General features: G+C 40.4%; 1 protein-coding gene across 5 annotated transcripts in view; it reads right to left on the reverse strand.

Moving 5' to 3' along the window:
• KIF13B (kinesin family member 13B) overlaps positions 1-24,597 on the reverse strand; it is a 133,161-nt gene that overhangs the window by 33,249 nt on the left and 75,315 nt on the right. For all 5 annotated transcript variants that reach the window (XM_037391370.1, XM_037391368.1, XM_037391369.1 and 2 more), the window contains exons 15-31: positions 24,095-24,181; positions 22,908-23,098; positions 21,861-22,071; positions 17,707-17,869; positions 16,508-16,654; positions 15,842-15,991; positions 15,036-15,164; positions 14,040-14,210; positions 12,911-13,068; positions 11,484-11,616; positions 10,324-10,470; positions 7,792-7,821; positions 5,939-6,038; positions 5,481-5,607; positions 3,907-3,962; positions 2,494-2,618; positions 1,209-1,385 (exon numbers count right to left, since the gene is read on the reverse strand). In XM_037391370.1, coding sequence (XP_037247267.1) covers positions 1,209-1,385; positions 2,494-2,618; positions 3,907-3,962; positions 5,481-5,607; positions 5,939-6,038; positions 7,792-7,821; positions 10,324-10,470; positions 11,484-11,616; positions 12,911-13,068; positions 14,040-14,210; positions 15,036-15,164; positions 15,842-15,991; positions 16,508-16,654; positions 17,707-17,869; positions 21,861-22,071; positions 22,908-23,098; positions 24,095-24,181 — 2,302 coding nt within the window. The remainder of the gene's footprint in view (positions 1-1,208; positions 1,386-2,493; positions 2,619-3,906; positions 3,963-5,480; positions 5,608-5,938; positions 6,039-7,791; positions 7,822-10,323; positions 10,471-11,483; positions 11,617-12,910; positions 13,069-14,039; positions 14,211-15,035; positions 15,165-15,841; positions 15,992-16,507; positions 16,655-17,706; positions 17,870-21,860; positions 22,072-22,907; positions 23,099-24,094; positions 24,182-24,597) is intronic.

Below are 24,597 nucleotides of genomic sequence, written 5' to 3' on the forward strand. Positions count from 1 at the left end.
GTCATTGTTTATGCTGACTTGGCGCCTTGCAGGGTTAAGAACTGGACTGTTGAATTAATGCAGAGATGAGTCATTCAAAGATGCTGCTGAGATGAATAGCCAGGAAAGGTTATTGATGAGGATTTTTAGAAAACTAGCAAGAAAGCCAAAGATTCTGTGTCGAGTAAAAGTAAAACACATCAGTGACTAAATCCGTAGAAAACAGAACTGATGAAGACTTAATACAATTGTAATTACTGGCATGCTCAATTTACCTATTGAATGCACTCTTCCATTCTATATGACAACAAATTCACTGCTCCCTTTCCGAGAAAAAGCTTTTGCCTGATCAAAGCACCAAGAACTGTAGTTCTAATCCTAGCACTGAAAGCAGTTTAGAGTTGCCTACAGGGTTTCAGGGTGTGACCACACCTCTTCTGCTCTGGCTTTAGATTTTAGCTACAGATGTGCAAACAGAATAACAATTCGGGTTTTCTGCTTTGTCATTATCACTGCTAGGGGAAGCTGGCTTCCGAGACGACACTGAACAAACTCTTCCTCACCATCTTTCTCAAGAATTAAATATTTTGTAGGACATGACGCTGCAAATGGAATGACAGTCTTCTGCTTTCCATTTGTCAAACATCCTGCTCTAATCTACACATTATCACAAGAGCACAAGACAATTGGAAAACATAAAAGACCAAGAGTGATTAACTTTGACAAATTACATTAAGAGGACCTCTGCTCCAACTATTGCTAATTTATCTCTAAATATCTGGATGCATAAGTAGAAATGGTTAGCAGCAATGTGTGACCATCTTATAGGAGCAGGAAAACACACAAGTTTCTCCTGATGCACAGTTTTTGCAAAACATGAACTCCAAGCTCACAAGAAGTTAACTCTTCCTACTTTTTCCAGTGACTGGGGATAAAGCACTTAGTAGTTAATACAAATAATACCAAATCTGTCATAATTGGATGCCATTGAGCCTTTACAAAAAAGCTGCATTATCATATGCAATACAAAAGATACTATGAAAATTACTTGGCAGCTTCAAGTCTCTGTGTGTGCCATTGATATGGTACTTCCATTCAGGCAGAGATGAAGGTAGATGTAAGAAAATAAGTCACAGCAGCAGCATATTGCACAAATCATAGCCTTCCCCTCTTCAAGCAGTGATAAATGTGGGGCAGAGCAAAAATGTGAAGGATTAGAAAAGATATACCTGTCTGCCATACACATTAACACAAATGCGCTTGCGTAACACTAATTGCATTTCTGCAGGATGGCTGAGCTGGACAGTGGCTCTCACAATAAGGTAAACTCTTTCATCTGCTGCTGTTCCTTTACTGAGCTGGATACAGTCGTGGACTGTGGAATCCCATGAGGCTTCTGCTTTCACCTGCAAAGGAAAAAAATGTATCCTCTAATAAGCATAATTAGGTGTATAATTAACTGTAATTAATTAAGCATAATTAACAAAAATACATAATACATAAATTTTGAGAGTCAGCTTCTCCATTTCACTCCCTGTGAAGAAAAATCCCTACACTTTAGAAAAGGCCATTTAAAAATCAAGATTAGTTTGCCAAATGAAGACGCTGGGATTAAAAATGCCAACTTGCTCGAAGTCTGGAACATTTCCTCTTGAAAAAAGATCTTTGAATACTCAGGATCACTGCAAATAAATTATAAAATATGCAGAACTACAGGATTATTTGGCCTAATTTATTAAAATAAACCAGAAAGCAACAGAGATTGCAGTGAATATCTTCCATCACACACAAACTCTCCCATCTGTATTTGAGAAATAACTTTGCTGAAACATTTCTAGCAGTATACAGCAAAACCTGGAATTTCTCTTCTTGAATGTTTTAAAATGTGTTACTGAAGCTGTAAACGGTTTATCTTCAAGCCATAAGAAAAACGGCCTGGTAGACATCTTTCCAGGCTTTAAAAACAAAACAGAACAAAAAAAATCTACCAAAGCCATCAGGAATAAAGCTCTTCTAAAAATATAAAAAGACATAAGTTTCAGAGTAAGGAGCAAAACTTTAAGATAAAAAAAATAAATCACAGATTCTAAACTTAATAGCAAAAATTATAAACCAGCAATTGTAAAGTTGTAAAGCTATGAGTTATGTGCCAAAATTGAGTGTAATGAAAGTAACAATGCAGAGGCGAGTATGTTAACTGCAGGAACAGTTGAGATCACTTAGTTCTTCAGCTGGGGACTTCAGTATTCCAACTTATTCAGGGGGTTTATTTTTAAACACAACTCAATCTCAAGCTTTTGTAATGCTTGGATACAGATGAAGGAAGATCCTTACTATTTTCCAAATCATGGTTATACTAGCAAATATCCTTGAACACACAAAGTCAGTCATATAAGAAAAAAGTGTTGTATCCTTTGTATGCCATCTTTGAAGCATTATTTTTATATCTGAATATATAGAGAGAACAATTAGAAGACTTCTAAACTAAATATACTGGTCTGCATCTCTGCTTACCTCGCTATCATGATGCTTCACAATCTGCAGTTCAAAGAATTCCTCCTCCTCTTCTGCAACAAGAGTAGCGTCCCATCCACCCGCTTCTGGGTCATCAAGGTTATCCTGAGAACTGAAGTCATCAGCTAGAAACAAAAGTGAATGCAGGTGAGGAGGCACAAAGCAATTATCCTTTTTAAAAACATCCAGAAAGTCATGAAATCACATTTACATCACTTAACTCCCCAGCTTGAGTACTTACACTCTACCTAAAAAAGAAAAGCTCCCTGCATTGTTTCACTCTGAAGAGTCCCATTTCTATACAGAAAGCATGCACAAAGATTTGGGGACACAGACTCAAGAGTGCTTTATGAAGTCTTCTATTGTACAGGAGGCTCCTCCCGTTGCAAACATCGCCTCCTGGCCCACAGGTGTATTTTCACCACTACTGTTCAATCACACTAAGTACATTGCTCATTCAGCATTAGTTAGGTGGTGTGGGTTTTTTAAAATAAAGATAAGCTACTGGTTGAACAAGTAAAAATACTGTACTTTCAGATCATGATTAAACAAACCCTTCATCTGTTTTTTGAGAAGAAGCTCAACCTGTCCTGGCTCGAGTCCCTCACCATGAATTAATTATTAACTAGCTCCTCTCTGAAGTCATTTGATATGCCAATGTGCTTTTTTAGGCGAACAAGCCATAAATGTAAACAGCACTGCAGCAAACACCTCCCCACCTGCACCTGGTGCTTCTAACCCAAGTGTTAATGCTCATCTAAACATCTTAACAAGGATTTGTTCAACTGATGAGGCACTGTTGGCCCCCTAGACTACTGTAGGCTTGCCACTTTCTTGGCTACCATTTCCCATCTTTAACAGAAGTATCTGATAAACACACTGTTTGAATTGGATTTTCTATTTGGATGTACTGAAACATACGTTGTTTAAGGAAACACATAGGATCACACTCTGTAAAACTAACTTCATCTTATAATCCCATGGGATTTTGATAATGCAGGTTATTACCAGTAACTTCACATTTTCTTTTAAGCCATCAGTAAAGAAATTATAGGATATAGCATCAGTGCTGTATCCTCGTGAGACCTCAGAAAGAATGTTCCCAACAACAATTTTGCCTTTACTCTGCCTTTTGCCATTCACTCCCTGAGGTGTATTCATTTTACTGTTTCTATTTTACTTATTAAACATCTGCAAAACACTGAGATTATTAAAACCTATGGTTCTTCCATACACAATGCCGTGTATTTTGAAACATTAAACAGTATGTTCCAGTGAAAAATGAGCACTCTCAAATTAATCTACCTGCCATTCCAGGCATTTCTTCATTTTATCAGCTTGCTTAAATGCTACAATGTCATTGGTAGTACAAAGTTAGCTCCGAAGTACTCTGTCATTTTAAGAACCACTTACCATTCAAGTCAAGGAAAATAACAGGAATGTGGGTTTCCATACCAGGCACAGGAGTCCTAAAATGCACGACAGGGACAATGGTGGCATTTAAAGTAACGCAGATTTACCCAGCACACATACCTTATGAGATACAAGCCCACAGTACATTACATTCAGTACAACTGCAATTTTAAGCCAGACCATTGATAACCTTGGCAAACAGCTTTATTTTAATTTACTGTTGCAGACTCCAAGACTCAACTCAATTGGTATTTCTTTTATACCAGCTATCTTAGAATTATGTTCTCTGACCTCTGCTTTCAGAAATCTTTTCCCCCTCCAAAATGCTAATAGCAAAATCAAGTTTATTTATGCTGACACACACATTTATTAAATGCAAACCACTCTGCATTAGTGATGGCAGTGAAGACAGCAGAGTGAGAATCAGAAAATCCATTGTCAAAGTTTTTCAACTACCATTGATGCTGCCACACTGCACAGTTATTCCTCTTTCTTACGAAACACACATATTTAAGAGTCAAAGCTGCCATTTAAGGCATCTTTCATATCATGGAAAAAGGGGTAACATAGGTGGTGTTTTGTTTGGTTATGAAATGAAATATTCTGTGGCCTAGCAATTTTAAGCCACACAACACTAATATGGTACTAAAAATGTAACATGAAGCACGAAAGACTTTAAGACTACTTGTTACAATCTTAGTTGTAAAAAAAGGGCTTGGACCTGGTGAACAAGAGCAGGCTAAAGTCTTATGTAGTAAGTAAAGTGCTTGAATTATAGTAAACATTTCTGCTGGTGCAAACATGTTCAAAAGAGATTTTTTTCTCAAGGAAGTTTCCTGCAGCTCCACTGTTTTCAAACCTAGTCAAACACTTTGATGTGAAAGTTGACATGCTTCCAACAAGAATTTGCAATTTTTATGTTTCAGAAGTACTAGCTTTAATGAACTTCAGCTTAAAACTCCGTGACACTGAATTCCATCAATAAATGCTGTTAGAGGTTTGCTCAGGAAAAAACTGCAGAAAGTTGAGAGCAACTGAAGACAAGAGGTTTGAAGTGAAACAACCTTGCTTCCTTATCTGCAGTTGTTACTCACAGCTGCTATGGTACGGCAATCTCAGTCTAGAGTAGTTTACTATTTTTAATGTCTAGAAAGTTACATGGAACACTTGCTGCTTAAACTGACTAAGCTCAAACCAGGAGTGCAACAAAATGCTCATGTAGATGCAGTTTTATTATGACGGAGCAGCCTTTTAAGTGAATGAACTAGGTAATTAACATATTAGCTAATTTTTTTAAATGGTAAGTGCAGTGGTAATAAATATTGATTCTGTTTTTTTAGAAGGTCATAATTACACTCGGATCAATAATAGTATCGTTTACTAAATAGCATTTCTGGATTTCAGATACACAGCCTAACAAAATAATTTAAGCAAGAGGCCTATTTTAACAACTTTGCTCATACAGTGTACAGAGGCCAGATGAAGGAAATCAAAAAATGGCAACAAGCCAAGCCAGGAACAGACCATGCATCATTTTTACATTTATTCTTGCACATGGCAATGTATGTTCATACCACTCCGCTGGAGCTCCAGGGATCCCACTGCCAGCAGAAGGAACCATTACAGCATTCCTTTCTTCAGTGAGTGTTAGCCTCATCTCTAAAAGCTGTGCCTCCCGGTCTGCATCATCTTCTGTTTTATCTGGAGAAGCAGGATGTCAGTCAGGACAATAGAGTGCATTTCTTACTCAGGGCCTTTATCACGTGTTGATGATCTTCTATCACCCGTAACAAAATAAATCTCACTCTGCTCAGAAATTCAGTGCATACAGAAGAAACACGCAGTATACCAGAACAACAAACAGTTTTATATAGACTTCTCTAACTTTTGCTGAAAGTAAATCAATGGTGAGTTCTGAGATTAAACTCTCCATTAACTTCTTTTCTAAATTTTACAATATATTAAGATAAGAAGTGTGTGCATGTCTCTCTCAAACTATCGCTACTGTTAAGGTTAATAGTATTTTGCTTACCAGGCTTCCCAACGAGTTTTTGCAATTGCTGATCAAGATACTCCTGACGCTTTGTTAAGGCACACAGCCATTTCCGACGGAGCCTCTCCAAATCCCTGTCCTGTAAAGAGGAAAGCAGTCATGTTAAATATTGACCCAGAAAAGCCAAGGTTTCCTATTTGTGGTTTACACGTCTCCTCAACCCTTCTGCTCATACCGTATCCAAAAGCATCTAAGACAGACAGAGCAGACCTCCTGCAAATCACTTGGCTCTTCTCTATTTTCTGTTGCACAGGACAACTTAAACAGAAACACAGAATAGCTGAGGTTGGAAGTGACCTCTGGAGACTGTCCAGTCCAACCCTGGTCTGCACCCAAAGCAGGGTCAACCACAGCAGCTTGCTCAGGGCTATGTCCAGTTGTCTGTTCACTGGATACCACTCAAAAAAGCGTGGGTCTGTTGTCTTTACCCCCTCCCATTTACGTACATTGACAAGATCCCGCCTAAGTCTTTTCTTCTCCTTGAGGCTAAATAACCCCAGTTCTCTTAGCCTTTCTTCACAGGTCCAAACCCTGAACTTTCCACATCTATTTGAAGTATTTTTGCTTGCCAGCCTAAAGGCATCTCCTCCTCTGGCTGTTATCAGCTGAACACACTTCCCTTTATACACCATCTTTGCCCCCAAACTATTCTAGAACTCCCTAACCACTACCTTGTGGCAAGGCTGAAAACCCCAGCCCTTATCCGTGACTCACCATTCACACTCTGTTTAGCAACCTCATACTACAAATCCATCCCTGCCCCACATCATGCCACTGTCCCAAGTTATGGCATTTGCAACTAAGCCTTGCAAAATATTTTTTTCTAAGTGCTCATGTCCTTCAAAAAATCCACCTCAATACCCTTAAGAACATTCAGTTCATTTGTCTTTGATGTAGAAGTGCTCAGAAATGATGAATGATACTCTACATGTAGCATGTTGGGTGCCACAAAGATGCGCTATCAGCTCTGGGATGCCTTCAGGCAAGCCTCTTTTATGGCAACAGCAGTTCAGATTCATTCCACATCAAACTACAACAAATACTTTGTCAAGAAAAATGGGTGGGTGCAAGACTATAAACTACAGTTGTATTACTCAGCCACAGACCCCTACAAGTATGCTGGAATCTATCAGAGAACATGAAAACTAAATCTCTGGTTGCTCACATTATACGATTTTGAGATTTGTAATGATGATGATCTGCTTTTGTTAAAGTTATTCACAAGAAGATGAAAAATACATCACAGATATTGTACCTCATTGGTTCCCCGTTAAGGCTCATGTAACTGTGACATTATATACAAAGAAATAATGTGCTGATTTCAGTAGTTTTATTGCTGCTGTCTTAGGGCTCCAGGCACAGAATCCCCCTTGCTTGCCCAAGGGTTGATCACAGTGCAGTAGACTCCAGCTCTCATACACATAGCACATTCATAATATGAAACAGCATGAAGTATTTTGACTGTGTTTCTCAATGCTGCCATGCCTATTCTTGTTCTTAATGAGGACAATGTTGGTCTAACCATAGTTTGTCAAGAAGGAAGACTCCTTCCCCCAAAACACCAAAACCAAAAAGCAATTGGATCTTGTTTTGGAAATACACATTAAGGCACCTTGTTCTTTCCCTTTCACCTCTCTAATCCACCATATGGCATTGCAGCATAACAATCTATGCAATTCTTAAGTTTTTAGTCTCTTCAGAATACGGGCTCTCAGCATATCCATCAGCATATCCAACCAGCGCAGCAAAGATAAAAGCCAATCCTCCTCTAACATGTTTTAATCTGAAAGTGTCTGAGTTTGTAAAAAGAGAGAATTCAGATTTTTTTTTACCTGATAACTGTCCATTTCATCATCTTCTTCCTAGGCCAAAACATGCAACACCGTACCATTAAAATATTTTTAATAGCAGGAAATACATTGAAAGCAAAAGGTGCAACTGTTTTAAACAATATTGGCAGTCTTACATAAAAGTCTGAGCTTAGCAGTGGTGTATAATCATAGAATTAAAACACATTGACATCCCAAAGATTTGCTGCTTTCAGCTCATCTAAACGCAAACTAGAATAATCCAACAATTACAATGGAAAAATTTCACAGAAATACAGCTATTAGAAGTCTTCTTAATTGGAAACAACTTGAATGCTTAAATTGCCCTAAGAAAAAATAGGAGTTATAGCGAGACAACTTGAGATCTGCTGAATCTGGACAGCAAAGAAAAATGTGCTGTTTTACCTGTAAGACTTAAGTATGAATGTTACAGCAAGCACTGAAAAAAATAACAAAGTCTGGCATAAAGGATTTGAGGTAAGCTTGCTGTAGCATTTAGAGGAGAAAAATTGTAAACGTCTAAGCCAATTGTTAGGGAGTTCGAATAACTCTGTCTACCACACCAGGAGTCACAATGTAGACCTCTGACATTTTGATTTTCATTATTTTCTGATGGGAAACACCACCTTTCATTCTCAACATTCATCACAAGCAGAGCCACTTGCAATGAATATAAGCACAACTGCCACTCCTGCACAGTGAATGGAAAAGCAATGAAGACTCCAACCCTCCCCAAGTTATTACTTATCTATTTAAGTAATAACAAGCCACTGGAGTCTACTTTTGTACCTTAATAATGAAAGCACACTCTTAGCTAAGCTAAAATTAAAAAGCCATATAGAAGAGGCATTTTCTCAGTTCAAGGTCTTCAGAAAAATCTTTCACATTCCATAGATACTGATTTGTTTGAAATAGAGAAATGTTAATAAGGGGACTAAAAATCCAGGTGCTCAAGTCAGAAGGCTATTGTGAGCAACTGGACTGATAACACATGGTTTTTCAACAGCCCTTTCCCATGTGGGTTATCAACATCAGACACAACTCACTGGTCTCTCTCTCCTGAGCAGGGCTTAAATCTTTCTTCTTGAAAGAACGTAGTAATTTGTGGATTGCCAGCTCTGCTGTATACAGTTGAAACTGGTCAACAGATAAATTCACTGGGGAAGAAACAGGGTGAGACAGACAGGATGCTCAACCTGGGACCTGTCCCCTTGGGAAACAGGCTGAAAGGTGCATGCATATGCTGCCGCTGTGTAATAGCTTTCAAGTAAAATTTGCAAGAATCAGTCATTCTGTCTCAGGAGAGAAGAGTCTCTTAAGAAACTTGCTCCATTCAGGAGCAGGAGAGAAACAACAGTTTACATGCTCTGCAGGACATGGGTATTGGGGACTGCTGTGATGGAAACGCAGCTAGAAAGCCCGCAGGCAGAGTTGCTAGCAGAAGCATAATGAGGAATAAAAGCAATCTGCCTAGGATGTTGCTGAAAAGTGAGAATTCTGCAAGGTGGAAAAAATGCCCCCTTTTTTTGTGCCCCTGACACACAAGGGGCAAGAGATTGCTAAGGTTAGGAGACAACAAAAAACCCAACTACTTCAGACCTCACATGGAAAAACAACACTGATTAAGCAAAAAAGGGGAGCAGACACAAGACTGAATCATACTCTGTCAACAGGGTAAACATTATGAAAAGCTGGGAGATGTCCCAAAAGCTATCTGACATTTAGTTGGCCCTGTCTCAAGCAGGGCAGCAAATCAAACAAGTCTGGAGGCTTTCTTGTTCTGTTGCACCAGATTTTGCCTTTCAAAGTCAGAGGAGTAACTAAATTTTAATTTAGCTGTTGGGGGAAAAAGTCAAACTGCGCTAAAAACTGATAGGAGTATTGCCAAAAGACAATCACTGAAAACAGATCAATAGACTTGCAGCTTAAGATGAGATGCAGTGCTTCTGAGGTTGTCAAAAAACTGGCCAACATACACTATGGGCCAACAACCGGCTCACATAATTCTAACATTCGTAACTCAACACTATTTGAATATATGTTCCATTGATTTATTTTAAATTGAATACTTACTTAAAATTCCTGCTGTATCTAATATTATAAGTAAAATCTACTGGACAAACTCTAGTGATTTTTAGAAACCAGGCATTTCCTTTTCTTCTTTGAATGGTGTGTTAAAGCTGTGCTGCTTTTAAAAGGCTAGGAACAAAACCCAAAATAAACCAGACACAGAAGGTGGTCTTACAAATTTTTTGTGCCATGGAAGATTATTTTTGATTAACAGGAAGCCCTTCCACAACACCTCTGAAAGACAGAGGTTTATAAACTATCCTGAATAATCCCTAAAACCACCATCAAAGCAATTCTGACAATTCTTCTTGACATTGCTTTATAAGTTTAAGAAGTAGATTTTAAAAATATTCCCCAAAACCAAACTAAAACTTGAAATGAATTGAGTTGGCTCCAACTGCAACAAACTCAGGACATCACTTTATGCTTTTGGCCATAGTGGACAGGAAATATTCAGACTCTCACCTGGTAATTTTCAGGTACTTTTTGTGACTTGACATGTTTTATTTGAACACAGCCAATGCCAACAGATAATATTGATTCCTCCATCAGTGGCAGGGTCCCAGATTCCTGTACAGATCTCACTTCAACCTGAATTCGTCGAGATTGCCCCTGCCCAATAGAATAATTTGAAATGCTTAGAAAAAAAGAATATAAAATGCTGAAAGCTTAATGACAGAGAGACCTCTACTGGCAGTCATTTGCAAGCAACATTATATTTTTGTTTCAGGAAGAACAGTGGCAAGTACTGCAGTCTCAATGACCCAGCGTTCAAGAGATATCCCTTCTGTTCCAAGGATGAATGCTTACAGGATTTATGTATTTACAGAAAAAAGAAAAAAAATAGTTCAGCATTCATCAATTCCCCAGTTTAATTTTATGGAGTGTTGTTTAAACATACACTTATAGAATTTTATTTTTAACACTTTTGAAAGGGGAAAATAGGATCTCCTCCCCACCTACAAAAGAGGAGAGAAAATAGTTTAATTTGGTGCTATTGGAATTTCATTGAACTTCTCCTGACTCTGGTCTACTTGACTGAAAATTCTTACCCACCGATGCTATCAGTGCAGCAAAGTAACTATTCCTTAGTAAAACCCATAGGGAAAAAAAGAATTTAAAAAAAAAATATCAAAGGAGTTGGGGAGTTCAGAGGTGCAGCCTGTATGTAACTTTTACTAATTCATGGTGTTCTCTGGGCAACAGCTTATCACTTAAAAATGTTAACCACGCAGTTAAGCATTAACAATTTAATGCGTGTAGAATTCAAAGAACAAAGGAGTGGCTGGGTGGGATCAAATAAAGGGGAACTCTGGACCTCTTTAAAAAATAATTAAGTACAGTTGAGACCGATGTCTTTTCTACCTGGTGCTATCACAGAACAGGGAAAGAACATAGCAAAAAGATTACAGGTAAGTCTTTGATCACCTTTACATCTGAGCGTACGCACGCTGGCAGTTTCACAAAACAGAGGGACTCCACTTTATATCTGTTTTACACAGTATCATATTTTGTGTCTAAGTTTGACAGTGCCTTGGACACCATCCCTTTACCATACAAAAAAGAAACTTCTTATCTTTCTGCAGACTCTTTCCACAGCTGAAATCCTGTACGTGCTACCTTACCTGCCTGAGCTGGAAGATGCCTCCTGTGCATACATCCTTCGCAGGAGTCACCTCAACTGGGCAGTATTCCCCATTCTCATTCAGCTCCAGAATTTGAACCCAGAGTTCTACTTTCCGGGTCACTTCACTCCACCTGCAACACATATCAAATACTGCTTCTTTCTTTCCTGCTCCCCCACCCCCCAAAGAAAGAACCCAAAGCATTAGCTCAGATTAAAGATGCAAAGGAACACTTCAATAGATGCACCATTTGTGAGTATCTAGTGTTACTAGTTGTGCAGTGCTTACAGATTTTACTAGCAGCTCTCTTAGTCAAACATCAGAAATAAGACTTTTCTTGACTCCAGTACAAAACCAATTCCACTCCATTGTAACATTTGAGCTCTGGTCTCAGCTACTGCCACAGAAGCCCAGTGTTGTCAGTGCAATCAGATTCATACAGAAGATAGCAAAATGAAATATGACACTGTCTCACAAGCTTTCAAGATTCAGGGCGCTTTCCTGAACTACATACTACCGCCTTCTCTCTAATTCTTCCAAGAGCTTAAATAAGAAACTGCCACTGTTGTAGTACTTCAAAATTAAGAAGGAAGGAGGTACTTACTACTCAGCTACCAAACCTAACAGTTTTATAGCATCTTTTTTCCATCTCCTCTTTACCATGTTTTCCTGACTTTTCTTTTGAATTTCCTTATATATAGCTTAATATTCAATACATTCAACACAAGCTTAGGCTGGGAGTAAAATGAGAAGTAACTGCTAACAAACTAAGGTGCAGAGCTGCCTTCTAACTGGAGAGGCAAAACAACTTACATTGAAGAAAATGCTACTAAGCTTACTTCGGGGACAACAAATGGCTGCCAGCAAAAAAAACAATACCCTTCAGTCTGAATTACCATACTGTTGCATATTTACTGCAACTGAAGTAATTAGCAATACAGCTTATCCAACAGAAGCATTACAGTGATGACATTTCATGGCCAAGAATGAATTGGAGTCAGACCTTGAATAAATACATCAGCATACAGCCAGAACAGCATCTTGCTGCTTTAGACTTGATAGCTCGTTCTGGCACAGAATAACATAACAATATGAAGGAAAATATTCAGCTTGCTCTTTTGTAGCACCTACTTAGGCACTTGAGTTTGCCTAAATAAAGGGGACTTTAAAGTCTTTCAAGTTTTACCCCTTTTAGTTTGAAATGGAGATGGGCATTTCTCCTCTTTTCCTTCTTTAAAGCCTACTGCCACATTGCATGGTGTTTTTCCAATAGACAGTCTATTTATAAGAGTCTAACAGATAGAGTCTCAAACACGTTCAGTTATCTCACTTCAAAATTTGACTACTTACCCCAAACCTGTTTCAAAATTGGGCAGCTCAGCGATTTTTCCAAAATTCTAAACCAAGGATCTATTTTTCATATTTACCTGTCACGAAGGCTGCGTGTTTTGGCTTGAATTATTCCCAAATCCCACAGGGCTGGATTTTTGCGGTCACCACTGTGCTTGTGCCCATAGACTTCAATTGCCAAAGCACCATCATAAAGATGTTCCATAAAGTCTTCAGAAATATTTACAGAAACCTCCTGTATGTAAGCGACAAAATGGTTGATGACTGTCACTACTCAACGACTTAGGCTTACAGATTTACTGTCTTGACTTTAATACAAACGCGCAGTAAAGTCACTCTGGTCCTCAAGACACAATTATGAAGGAAGGGAGAAACTGTCAGCTCAGTTGTAAAATCAGGAGGCAAGGCAAAGATACATGATTGCTGAAGACTGAAGTCAAAATAGTTGAAAAATGACCACATGGTGTTCCAAGTCCTGAACCAATGTTTCAAAAAAAAAAAAAGATGTAAAAAAAAAAAAAAAATCACAAGTTTGAATGTTCAGAATCAGTAAATCAAAACTCATCAGAAAGTATTATATCTATTTCACAAATGGTAAGTGGAATAAATTGCCCAGTGTAATGAAAAATGATAGAAAGAACAAGACAAGAACTCAGGTGATTTGGCTGGGATTCATCTAAGCTGACTTTACATATCTCTATTAAAGATGTCTCCACTCAGACAGTTGTTTGAGGCAATGGGAAGAAACAGTCCGTTCTAATATACATGACCTAACTTCACTGTCTACATTAGGATAACAGGCATCATGTCCCAGGACTGGGACATTTCTCTCCACTACATCAGTGTGTAGAGTGATCAGCTCAGATGCAGATATTCAATAGACTCTGGTGAATATTAATTTTCCATTCATGTTCAGCAGCATTTTTACTGTGGGTAAACTCTTAACATAAGTCTCTCTGCTGAACAGATTGCTTTCCTTTATTAATCCACTACTTCATCTTCTATGATTTTTGTACAAGTGAACAGCGTCGAACAATCAAACTTATATGGACTCTGAAGATGTTTTAAGTCCTTATTAAAAGGTATTAGGGTATCAGCCTCATGAAATACTATAATGTGAGTGAAGAGGCAACTAAAACTGTTACCCAAGCATAAACCTTCTTTGTCTGCCTAGAGTTTCATTAATAAAATAGAAAAAAATATTACATTGCAGTGATCGAAGACAACCATGCACCGTGGCTCTTTGCTGACAGAAGATAAGGAAGGATCCACCTCAGGTGCAACATTAACTGGCTCAAGTTGATCCCAGAATGTGTATTTGCAGAACACAAAGTGGGAGAGGTGCTGTGGCAAACCTGTAGCCTGAAGTATTTTAATCTAGAAAAGAGATGAGAAACAAAGGAAAAGCATTTATTCATTGGGCATAGAATTAAAAATACCTTCTGGTAGAATGTTATTCTGTTTGCTGCAAAGGATAACAAAAAAAAAACCCAAGCAAATAACTTTACAAAATAACAGATTTCTGCATGGATATACATTGGAGACAACGTTTTGGATGCATCAGCTGAACATCGTCACTAGATGTCACCAGGCATATACTTCTTGGGAGTAAAAGCTAAAGGGCTGAATTTTACAAATACCCCAAAACATATTATTAATGTTTAATGGTAAAATGCACCAAAAACATCATAATTGATGAGGAATTGATGAGGAACAGTAAAAATCTCATACTTCTACCAAAACAGGCTCCTTTATTCTGCAAAATCTTGGTTTTAAGATACTACTTGTCCTTATTCTGTGATGCTAGAAACAAAATATAACCCCCAACAATACCAAAGTATGCTGTCCCCCCTTTTTCAAAATCAAGGCCAAATAGACACAAAATGTTTTGAATACACCTTCTGATCTAAACAAAGCCATCATATTAACCACATTTTTTAATAAACTTCTATTCTCCATTTGTCAAATTAAGTTCAAATTAGTTACAGCTCTATAGTAAGGCAGCCCTCAAGATCCTTAGAGAACGTTTCCTGTAATGATGTCCCATACTGCTTGCAAACACAAGGAGCTCTATGGGACAGGATAAAAAGTGAGAAAGAGTACAATTGCCCCCAGATTGTTCATATTGTCCAGGGACTTCTTTAAGACTTGGGATAGAAAGAGGGAAGGTTGCTCAGAGGTTGGGATATATCTGGAACTCACCCTGCAGACCAGTTTTCTCTCCTGAGCATCATTTTCATTTGAATAGTCTGGACTATCCTCACCTCCAACCAACCTGTCATCTATTTCCCCACTCACGCGAACAACTTCAACATGGAGACGACCCGATACCTGATAAGAAAGGAATAAGAATTACTTGTGTGCCAGAAAACAGTGACAGGTTCATCCCTTTTCAGGTAACTACAACTACTGCTTTTTCCAACCTGTAAACAGACAACATTTTATTTCTTTCTATGTTTTGCACTGCGCATTTATTGCACCAGATGAAGGATGCTCTGGAGCAAGAATCAAAGAGCCTTTTGTTGTAAACTCATAAAGAAAGCAGCCGGTAGAGTGACTTTGGGAACAGTGTACTGCAATCTCACTCACCTTCACACCAGTCTCCAGGGAGTCTGCAAAGTGCATGTGATGTAAAGCACAGAGAATGCCGCCTGCTATGCTCTAGCTGCCTTTGAAGTTGTTCTTACAGTATATATTTAAGAGCCTATTCTTGATGGTAGTGAAAGCCAGGGGAGCTACAGCTCAAACTCACTCTGCTAAGCATTTATTTTGGGCTGCTTTGCTCAGAAAGGTGCTCAGCAACACTTTCTCCTTTCACAATCACTATGCTGGGATTCAGAGCTGTCTAAACAACTCTAGTAAGGTATTATGGGATTTGCGTAATTCCAAATCGTTAGCAAAGAGCTTGTGCACATGAAACTGGAAAATATCTACTACATACTGATAATGAGATCCATGGGCTGTAATTAAACAGTTGAGTAAGGATAGATTATAGAAGAATGACAAACCTCTCCCTTCTGATTGATGATTGGAACAGCATATTGTAGCTTCACATCATAGAACAGGCACTCAAGAAAAACATTGGCTACTCCGATAAGGCTGTGGTTTTCCTGCTCATCATAGAATGGATCAGCTCGCCTGAAGTAAGCTCTCATCACCTTCAATGAAATCCATAATAATGTAAGAAAAACAAGCTTTTCATGAAACAGTTTTCAAAGTGTTGCACAAACCAGCCCAGTGAAAGAAAAATGGACTCAAGCAAGAGACCAGGTAAGATCACAAGAAGAATGGAAACTTGAATTTTACTTTGGAGCGAGTATAAGGCCTACCCTCGGCAACCTCTCCTTCACACCATCAGATTCAGCGAGGTCAGCCCGAATATCAGCTGCTGTTGTGCTTACTTACTGCTTCGCATTGTATGCTTGGTTCCATCACCAAACCATGCATGCAAGCAAGCATCAAAGTGACAAGATAAGGGATAATGAAATGCTGAAGATCACTTCAGTACTAGGAAAAGCAAAAGCTCAGGAAAACTTATCTCTTTACATCTTCCCTCCCCACCCCTCAACCCCCCCCCCCGTCCTGAGCCAGAAGATTTTCTCACATCTACTTAAACAAAAAATTGAACAGAGATGTAATTCTATCAGCACAACACTGGAGTAATTTTTACTTACTGGGTTGTCTTCCTCACAGTCTTTCCACTCCTGGTAAAGATCTCTCATATCTACCAATCGATTCTCCAGCTTTTCCAGTGACCAAATCTGTTTGCCTTTCCCTTTCCTTCTCACCTGAATAGCGGGCTCGCTGAGAATTGCACCTCTCTGTGAAACAATTATATATATTTATATTTCTTTATATATATATATGTTTATAAATATATATATATATATAAATAAAAATGTAAGGAATATGTGTCACAACAATGAAAAAAGAGTTCAAAACCAATACAAAACTGAGAATATCTTTGAGAAAAGTCTGGATTTTGGTGGGTTTTTTCAAGGGTGACAAACTCTGAGTTTAGCTGTCGCAGTATATTCGTGTTCAGTTTAACCGTGAAATCTAATCACACCTACAGGCACTAGTTTCTGTGGATTTTCACCTTACACAAGTGTTAGAAATAGGAACATTTAAGCATTTCACAAATACCCTCAAGTTACAATAGGCCTGGAGTTCCAGCTAAAGTTACTGCTGTCAGTAACTTTCAAGAAAACTAACCCTCTTTACCATCCTGTTTCTAGATGGGCCAGCAGACACTGAGAAAAACAAAAAGATGAGAGAAACCTCTAAAGCAGTTGATAAAAATTCTAATCCTGGAATAAAATACATCTACTGTACTAACAACGGCCTGCATATCACCAAAATATTGAGCTGACCTCAAGAACAGAAACAATCCCAGCTTAGGCAGCTAGCCTGAGACATGGAAGTTCAGGTTCAGTTCCTTTCTTCCAAAATTTCTAAGATGTCTGGAACAAATAACCCAAATCCTCCCTGGTCCAGTTCCTCCCTTCATGATGGGGATGACAGCATTTTCTCAGCTCACTAGGATGATGTAAAGTCAAATGTCCACAAGGTGATGGTAAATACTTGAAATAGATGCTGCCTAACCTGTACAGATTTTAACACTCGGAAGCAAGTCTGAATTTCAACACCAGTGGAAAGGTCTTGCACCAAAATATTTATCAGTAAGCCAGCACACTGTAAGATTTTCATGGTAACAAAACAAAATAAGGATGTAGCATGCACTAACAAAGCCATATTTAATGCACATGAATAGAGTGGCAAACTATCTAGAACATTAAAGTCAGGATACAAGTATGAATGCTGAGGGGCAAACTTACTGAATAATGATTTAGTTCCATTAGGGCTACCTTACCTTACTGTTGGCATTAAGGCTTGAAGCTGGGATCTGGAGGGTAACTTTATACTCTGTCCTCTTGTCCAATTCCTCTCCAATAAAATTGGCTTCTCTCACATACAAATTGGCTTTAACAATCTGCTCTCGCAGCTTTCTCAGGCTGTGGGTCAACATTTCTTCTCTAAAAGAAAGGGAGTTGGAGGGGAAGACAGGAAAAATCACGGCATTTAAGTATTGAAACAAAGTGCAAAAGAAACGATCACTTGGCAGGAAGGAGTCTTAACACTCAGCCAGTTAGCCAGCCTCACCGGGGCCCGGCTTAAACGCCTCTGTGTATGGAGAATAAATTAATTTTCCATAATATGGAGAATAAGAGGAGTTAGAGATGTGCACACCTGCAGGGCTATGATCTTACCAGTGTCACAGTCACACAGACATGGTGGGGTGGCTCCTGTGACTGGAGTGTTGGGATGGAAGGATACAGGAAGGACAGGCAGGGGACACGAGGGGGGTGTCACCCTCTATGCCAGTGACCCCCCAGAGCGCACGGAGCTCTGCCTGGGGATGGGTGAGGAGCCACCGAGAGCTTATGGGTCAGGATCAAAGGGAGGGCAGGGACAGGTGGCATTGTAGTGGGGGTCTGCTACAGGCTGCCCCACCAGGATGACCGGGCGGACGAGGCCCTCTATACACAGATAGGAGCAGCCCCACGTTCACAAGCCCTGGCCCTCATGGAGGACTTCAGCCATCCCAGATCTGTTGGAGGGATAACACAGCAGGACATAAGCAATCCAGGAGGTTCCTGGAATGCCCTGATGATAACTTCCTTCTCCAAGTGACAGAGGAGACAACGAGGAGAGGTGCCACGCTGGACCTTGTTCTCACCAACAAGGAGGGGCTGGTGGGGAATGTGACCATGCAACGGTGGAGTTCAAGATCCTCAGGGCGGCAAGGAGGGTGCACAGCAAGCTCACCACCCTGGCCTTCAGGAGAGCAGTCCTTGGCCTCTTCAGGGATCTGCTTGGTAGAGTACCATGGGATAACGACCCGGAGGGAGGAGTGCCCAGGAAAGCTGGTTAACGTTCAAGGATCACCTCCTCCAAGCTCAGGAGCGATGGCATCCCAACAAAAAGAAGTCAGGCAAAAGCACCAGGAGGCTTGCATGGATGAACAAGGAGCTTCTGGACGAACTCAGACACGAAAAGGAATCCTAAAGAGGTGGAAGCAAGGACAGGTACCCTGGGAGAAATACAGAGAAATTGTCCAAGCAGCCAGGGATCAGATTAGGAAAGCTAAAGCCCTGACAGAATTAAATCTGGCCAGGGACACCAGGGGCAGCAAGAAAAGCTTCTACAGGTACCTCGGTGATAAAAGGAAGACTAAGGGAAATGTGTGCCCTCTCCAGAAGGGAACAGGAGACCTGGTTACCTGGGACATGGAGAGGGCTGAGGTACTCAACAATTTTTTTGCCTCGGTCTTCACCTGTGATTCTCCAGCCACATCACCCAAGCCGCAGAAGTCAAAGGCAGAGACTGGGAGAATGAAGAACTGCCCACTACAGAAGATAAGGTCTGAGACCATCTAAGGAACCTGAAGGTGCACAAATTCATGGGACCTGATGAGATGCATTGGTGAATCCCAAGGGAACTGGTGGATAAAGTGGCTAAGCCACTATCCATCATATTTGAGGAGAAGTGGCAGTCCAGGGAAGCCACTATCCATCATATCTGAGAAGTTGGGGCCATCATATCTGAGAAGTTGGGGCAGTCTAGGGAAGTTCCCACTGACTGGAAAAGGGGAAACATCAGCCCCATTTTTACAAAGGGAGATAAGGAAGACCTAGTGAACTATAGGCCAGTCAGTCTCACCTCTGTGCCCTGCAAAATCATGGAGCAAGATCCTCCTCAAAACAATGCTAAGGCACATGGAAAATAAGGAGGTGACTGGTGACAGCCACATGGCTTCACTAAGGGCAATTGTGCCTGAAAAATTTGGCGGCCTTCTATGATGGGGTTACAAAATTGTGGATAAGGGAAGAGCAACTGACGTCATCTCCCTGGAATTGTGCAAAGCATTTGACACTGTCACGCACAACCTTGTCTACACTGGAGAGACATGGATTTGAGATGAAACACTTGGTGGACAAAGAATTAGCTGGACGGTCACACTCAAAGAGTTTCAGTCAATGACCTGATGCCCAAGTGGAGACCGGTGATGACCGGCATTCCTTAGGGAACTGGGACCAGTGCCATTTAACATCCTTGTTGGCAACATGGACACTGGGATGGAAAGCATCCTCAGCAAGTCTGCCAGCGACACCAAGCTGTGTGGTGCAGTCAACACACTGGAGGGAATGGTTGCCATCCAGAGGGACCTTGGCAGGCAGGCCCATGTGAGCCTCATCAAGTTCAGCAAGGCCAAGGGCAAGGTCCTGCACATGTAGGCTGGGGCAAACCCAAGCACAAATACAGGCTGGGCAGAGAATGGATTAAAGCAGCCCTGAGGAGAAGGACTTGGGGGTGTTGGTTGTCAAGAAGCTCAACATGACCCAGCAAAGTTCACCTGCACTGGGTTGCATCAAAAGAAGCATGGCCAGCAGTTTGAGGGAGGTGATTCTCCCCCTCTACTCTGCTCTGGTGAGACCCCCCTGCAGCGCTGCGTCCAGCTCTGGGCCCCCCCACAACAGAAGGACATGGACCTGTTGGAGCTGGTCCAGAGGAGGCCAGGGAGATGCTCAGGGGCTGGAGCAGCTCTGCTGTGGGGACAGGCTGGGAGAGCTGGGGTGGCTCAGCCTGGGGAGGAGAAGGCTGCGGGGAGACCTTAGAGCACCTGCCGGTGCCTAAAGGGGCCGGCAAGAAAGCTGGGGAGGGGCTTTGGGCAAGGGCAGGTGGCGATGGCACACGGGGGAATGGCTTTACATGAGAGAGGGGAGATGGAGATGAGAGATGAGGAAGAAATTCTTCCCTGTGAGGGCAGCGAGGCGCTGGCCCAGGCTGCCCAGAGCAGCTGTGGGTGCCCCAGCCCTGGCAGGGCTCAAGGCCAGGCTGGACGGGGCTGGGAGCAGCCTGGGATGGTGGGAGGGGTCCCTGCCATTGTCCGGGGGCAGGACTGGGTGGTCTTTAAGGTCCCTTCAAACCCAAATGATTCTATGATTTTTAACACAAAAATCGGGTGAATTAAATTGCATTTCTTCGGGGGGGAGACAGGCACATGGTGGAGATCATCTGTATGAAATTAGCAGTACGAACATTAGCATACTGCTGGCTTTGGAGACTTCTCCATGCATGTGCTGAACAGTCAGCTTTTGTGTGGCTTATTCCAGAGCTTCCCCACCACAGATGTGGATGTTCCGTTTTACAGAGAAAGGTTTATTCAGACACCATGACCTGCTTGCTCATCGGCCTTCCTGGCAAATGTAACCAACTGTGCAGCACAGGAATCTGGCACCACAAAATATTCCAGACACACAGCTAACACCTTGGTAGACTGTCTCAAATATTTTCTATTTCAGAAGTTGCTTCTAATATGAATTAGATTTGTATTTTCTCATTACAATGTCTTTACCATGCTCATTGTTTTAGGGTAAGTTTCCTCTTCATCCTGCAGCTGCTCCTTTTGACAGTAATACTGGAAATGATCATTTAGAGACTGAAGTAAATAACCTCAGTGCAATTGCCTAGGAAGAGGCAAAGAGGACAGTGGCCCCTCTGTGGTTATCAAACAGTTTTCTAATGCTTTAGATCAAAATTCTTTATATCATTCTCTTACTCCTTTCTGTTTCTGCACTCTCCTGGTTGCCAGGACCTGCCCAGATAAGCAGATGGATGTGAGTCAAGAGGAAAAACAACCATCCAAACAGCCAAGTCATGATCCACAGAAGAATAAATTCATACAGAAGTCCCAAAATTTCTTCCAATCACCTCATCTTTAGTCAAATCTGATAAGGATAGTTTCTCCTTAACAAAGGAGGCACTCATTCTTTCTCATCTTTTCTAGCATTACAGGTCTGATTGTTCTTAAACTATTTTTGCCGTGTTCTCCCCAATCCCCTCCCTCCAGGAGTCCTTTCAGAAATTCGGTAGAAGCGTGCAATGCAATTAAAAACTTGCAAAATTCATTAACATTGAAGAAATTTAAATGAACGCTCCTGATGGTCAGATCTGATTACCCACCTCTCCTCTGCCCACTGCCGTAAGCGCTGCTGAGCGCTGGGAGAATGAAAGGAGAACCTGTCCATGCTGCGGAAATGCTGTTTCTCTGGTGACAATCGCCTTCGTAGTTGCTCCAGTTCGTGTTCATACATCAGTCTTTGTCGTTCAAGCGCAGATCTCTTCTCCTCTTCATGCTGCTGCTCCAGGCTTTGCAAGATTGACTGCATTGGATCTAAGCAGAAAATAAAGAAGCTAGTACTTCTGGGGTGTCAAATACCTGGTAACCTCAAAATTAAATGGCAACACTCATGTAATGAATATGGGACAGAGATGGGGGACTCTGAAATCTGAGATCTTTCGCACGGTCTGCTACAGATCTGCTGCATGCTCTTGAGCAAGGCACAAATTACTATGATTTGGTACTTCCTTTCCCCATTCTATTTCTGCAGTTATCCACATTAGGGCCTGCAGTAGCCACTGAAATCCATGGTAAGGAACATTCCAGACAGTAAATACAGTTATCATATAAAAGGAGGAAGTGATTATATCTTGTAATGCATATTTAAAAAATCTGCTGAACTGTGGAGCAAAATAAACATCCACAGAACAGATTGGATGGATGATTTAAAAAAACTGAGAAAAGGGGAAGACCAAGCTTTCTTCCATTCTTCCAAAAAACTTCCTCCTATCTCCCAAAATAATGCCATTCTGGGACAGCTATGTAAGACCACAAAAACTAAAGAACTTTGTTTCAGAGACAGAAATCACTATAATTAATGCCTGAGTGAGATATAACACAAGAAAAATAAACAACAAAGTGAAAACACTTTGATTTGAGGCTGCAGTTCCACCAATATTCCAGTTTTGGCTTTTCTTTCATCAAGAACTGCCAAAAAAACCAATCTGCAATGTTTTGTTTCCCCCTCAAGTGCAAAAATAGCTATGGTGAGTCATTCACAAGAAAAATTCTCCACTAGGAAGTTATAAGGGGAAAAGTCTGGCTAAGAGTCCCTGAAGATGTAACCACACATTCTGTACATACTCCCAATAATTTCTGTTGCTTCTTACCATTACTACCAAGTGCCTTCATAGTAACTTCCATCTGAGCATATTCATAGCTGAAGTTAATCTCACTAGACACTTCACTGGAATTATCTCCATCTATGTCCAGCTGCTCAACACTATTACTGCACTTCATAGAGTTGTCTCGTTCTTCATCCTCATGATCTGTCTTCTTTTTTTTCTTTGGTAAATTCAGCCTTTAAATAAAAGGAAAATTTTTGAAGAACTATTAATTACTCAACTCTGAAACAAAGGGTTGCTTTCAAAGATTATTAAAATTAAGAAGATTATCCAAATCAGTAGATTTTTCCCTTTCAAAATTTGTTGATCTCCTGTGAGAGTACTTTTCCTCAGGGTAAACAGGGGAGCTGAAGGTAAATTAACTGATTCATTCTGCGCTCTTAACAATAGAGAGTACCTGATACTACCTACTAATCATATAATTTAGACAACCAAGAATTTTTTCAGGCATCTCATATCCAAATAACTTAGAGGCAATAATGAAATTATATCCCACTTCTTATGTGGATTCTTCCTTCAAGCATGAAAGAAAACAAATAAGTTTTAGGTTATCATTTAAATCCACTGATCTTTAAAGTATTTCAGACCAGCCAGAGAGTTTCATGAATATTGTCTTTCACAGAAGACATCTACCTGTCTGATACAGGAAGTTTGTAGGTATGGCTGGAGCTGGAACTCCAGGGAACAGAGAGCCTTACAGTGACCTTGTAAGACCCAGATCACTATAAAACATAGGTCAAAAATCTAACACCTTATCTTCAAAATCCAAAAGGCAACCTATCCAAGACAAAGCTTAGGTGTAGTATTTTCACCATGGAAGAGGAAGTACTTAGTATTAATGTGGTACCAGAGCACATTAAAGTTACCAGCTCAAAAACTAAATCTCTTCAGTGAGATAATAGTACTGATAACTACAGCAACGTTCTCATCAGCAAGGTTACAGTCCCTTGCAAATGCAAGAAGCCAACCCAGTGCTCTGAAATTAAAATCACACACAGTTGCTATAACATTTAGCATTCATGAACAGTCAATCATCAGCATTGCCTTCATAATCCCTATGAAAAAGAAATCACCTCCTCCTGCAGGTTGAACGCTCCACTGACATCTTTCCTTACACCTTAAGATAAAACAAAGTTGGTGCAAACTTAGGATTTCTTTAATATCTTTTGTACCTGAAGAAGTGGTTGTTTCCCCACAGTATTCTGTCTCCATGATGTAGCTGGATAGGACATGCCACAGCAGAACCATTTACAAATGTCCTGTCAAAAGGCAAAAATCTAAAGCAAACGCATGTATACGAGGCTTAGCTTTTTTCCCCAGTGCTACTTTCTTTATTGTAACTAGTTAAGGTAGGTAAACAGGTTTATGGATTCCAAAGAGGCTAAATATCCCCAGAAACTTCACTATCTACCTTGTGCTGTTTCATAAACACTTCAAACTCAGCTTCTTTTATTCTTCAAGCTTATGGACAGCTAGATCTGGGGAGTATAATTAGAGCTTAAAAAACGAGGGGCCTGAAAAAAGATGCCACTGGAAATAAACACTTTTCACACTACTGTGAAATACAGACATAAAATAAGACATCAGAGACCTTTGCTATATAAATAGTTTAAAGACAATAAACCAATTATAATAATCAGAAACTACTTTTATTTCAGAGTCACATTCAGCCTGA

This window comes from Falco rusticolus, chromosome 6 (assembly GCF_015220075.1).
Source record: "Falco rusticolus isolate bFalRus1 chromosome 6, bFalRus1.pri, whole genome shotgun sequence".
NCBI lineage: Eukaryota > Metazoa > Chordata > Aves > Falconiformes > Falconidae > Falco > Falco rusticolus.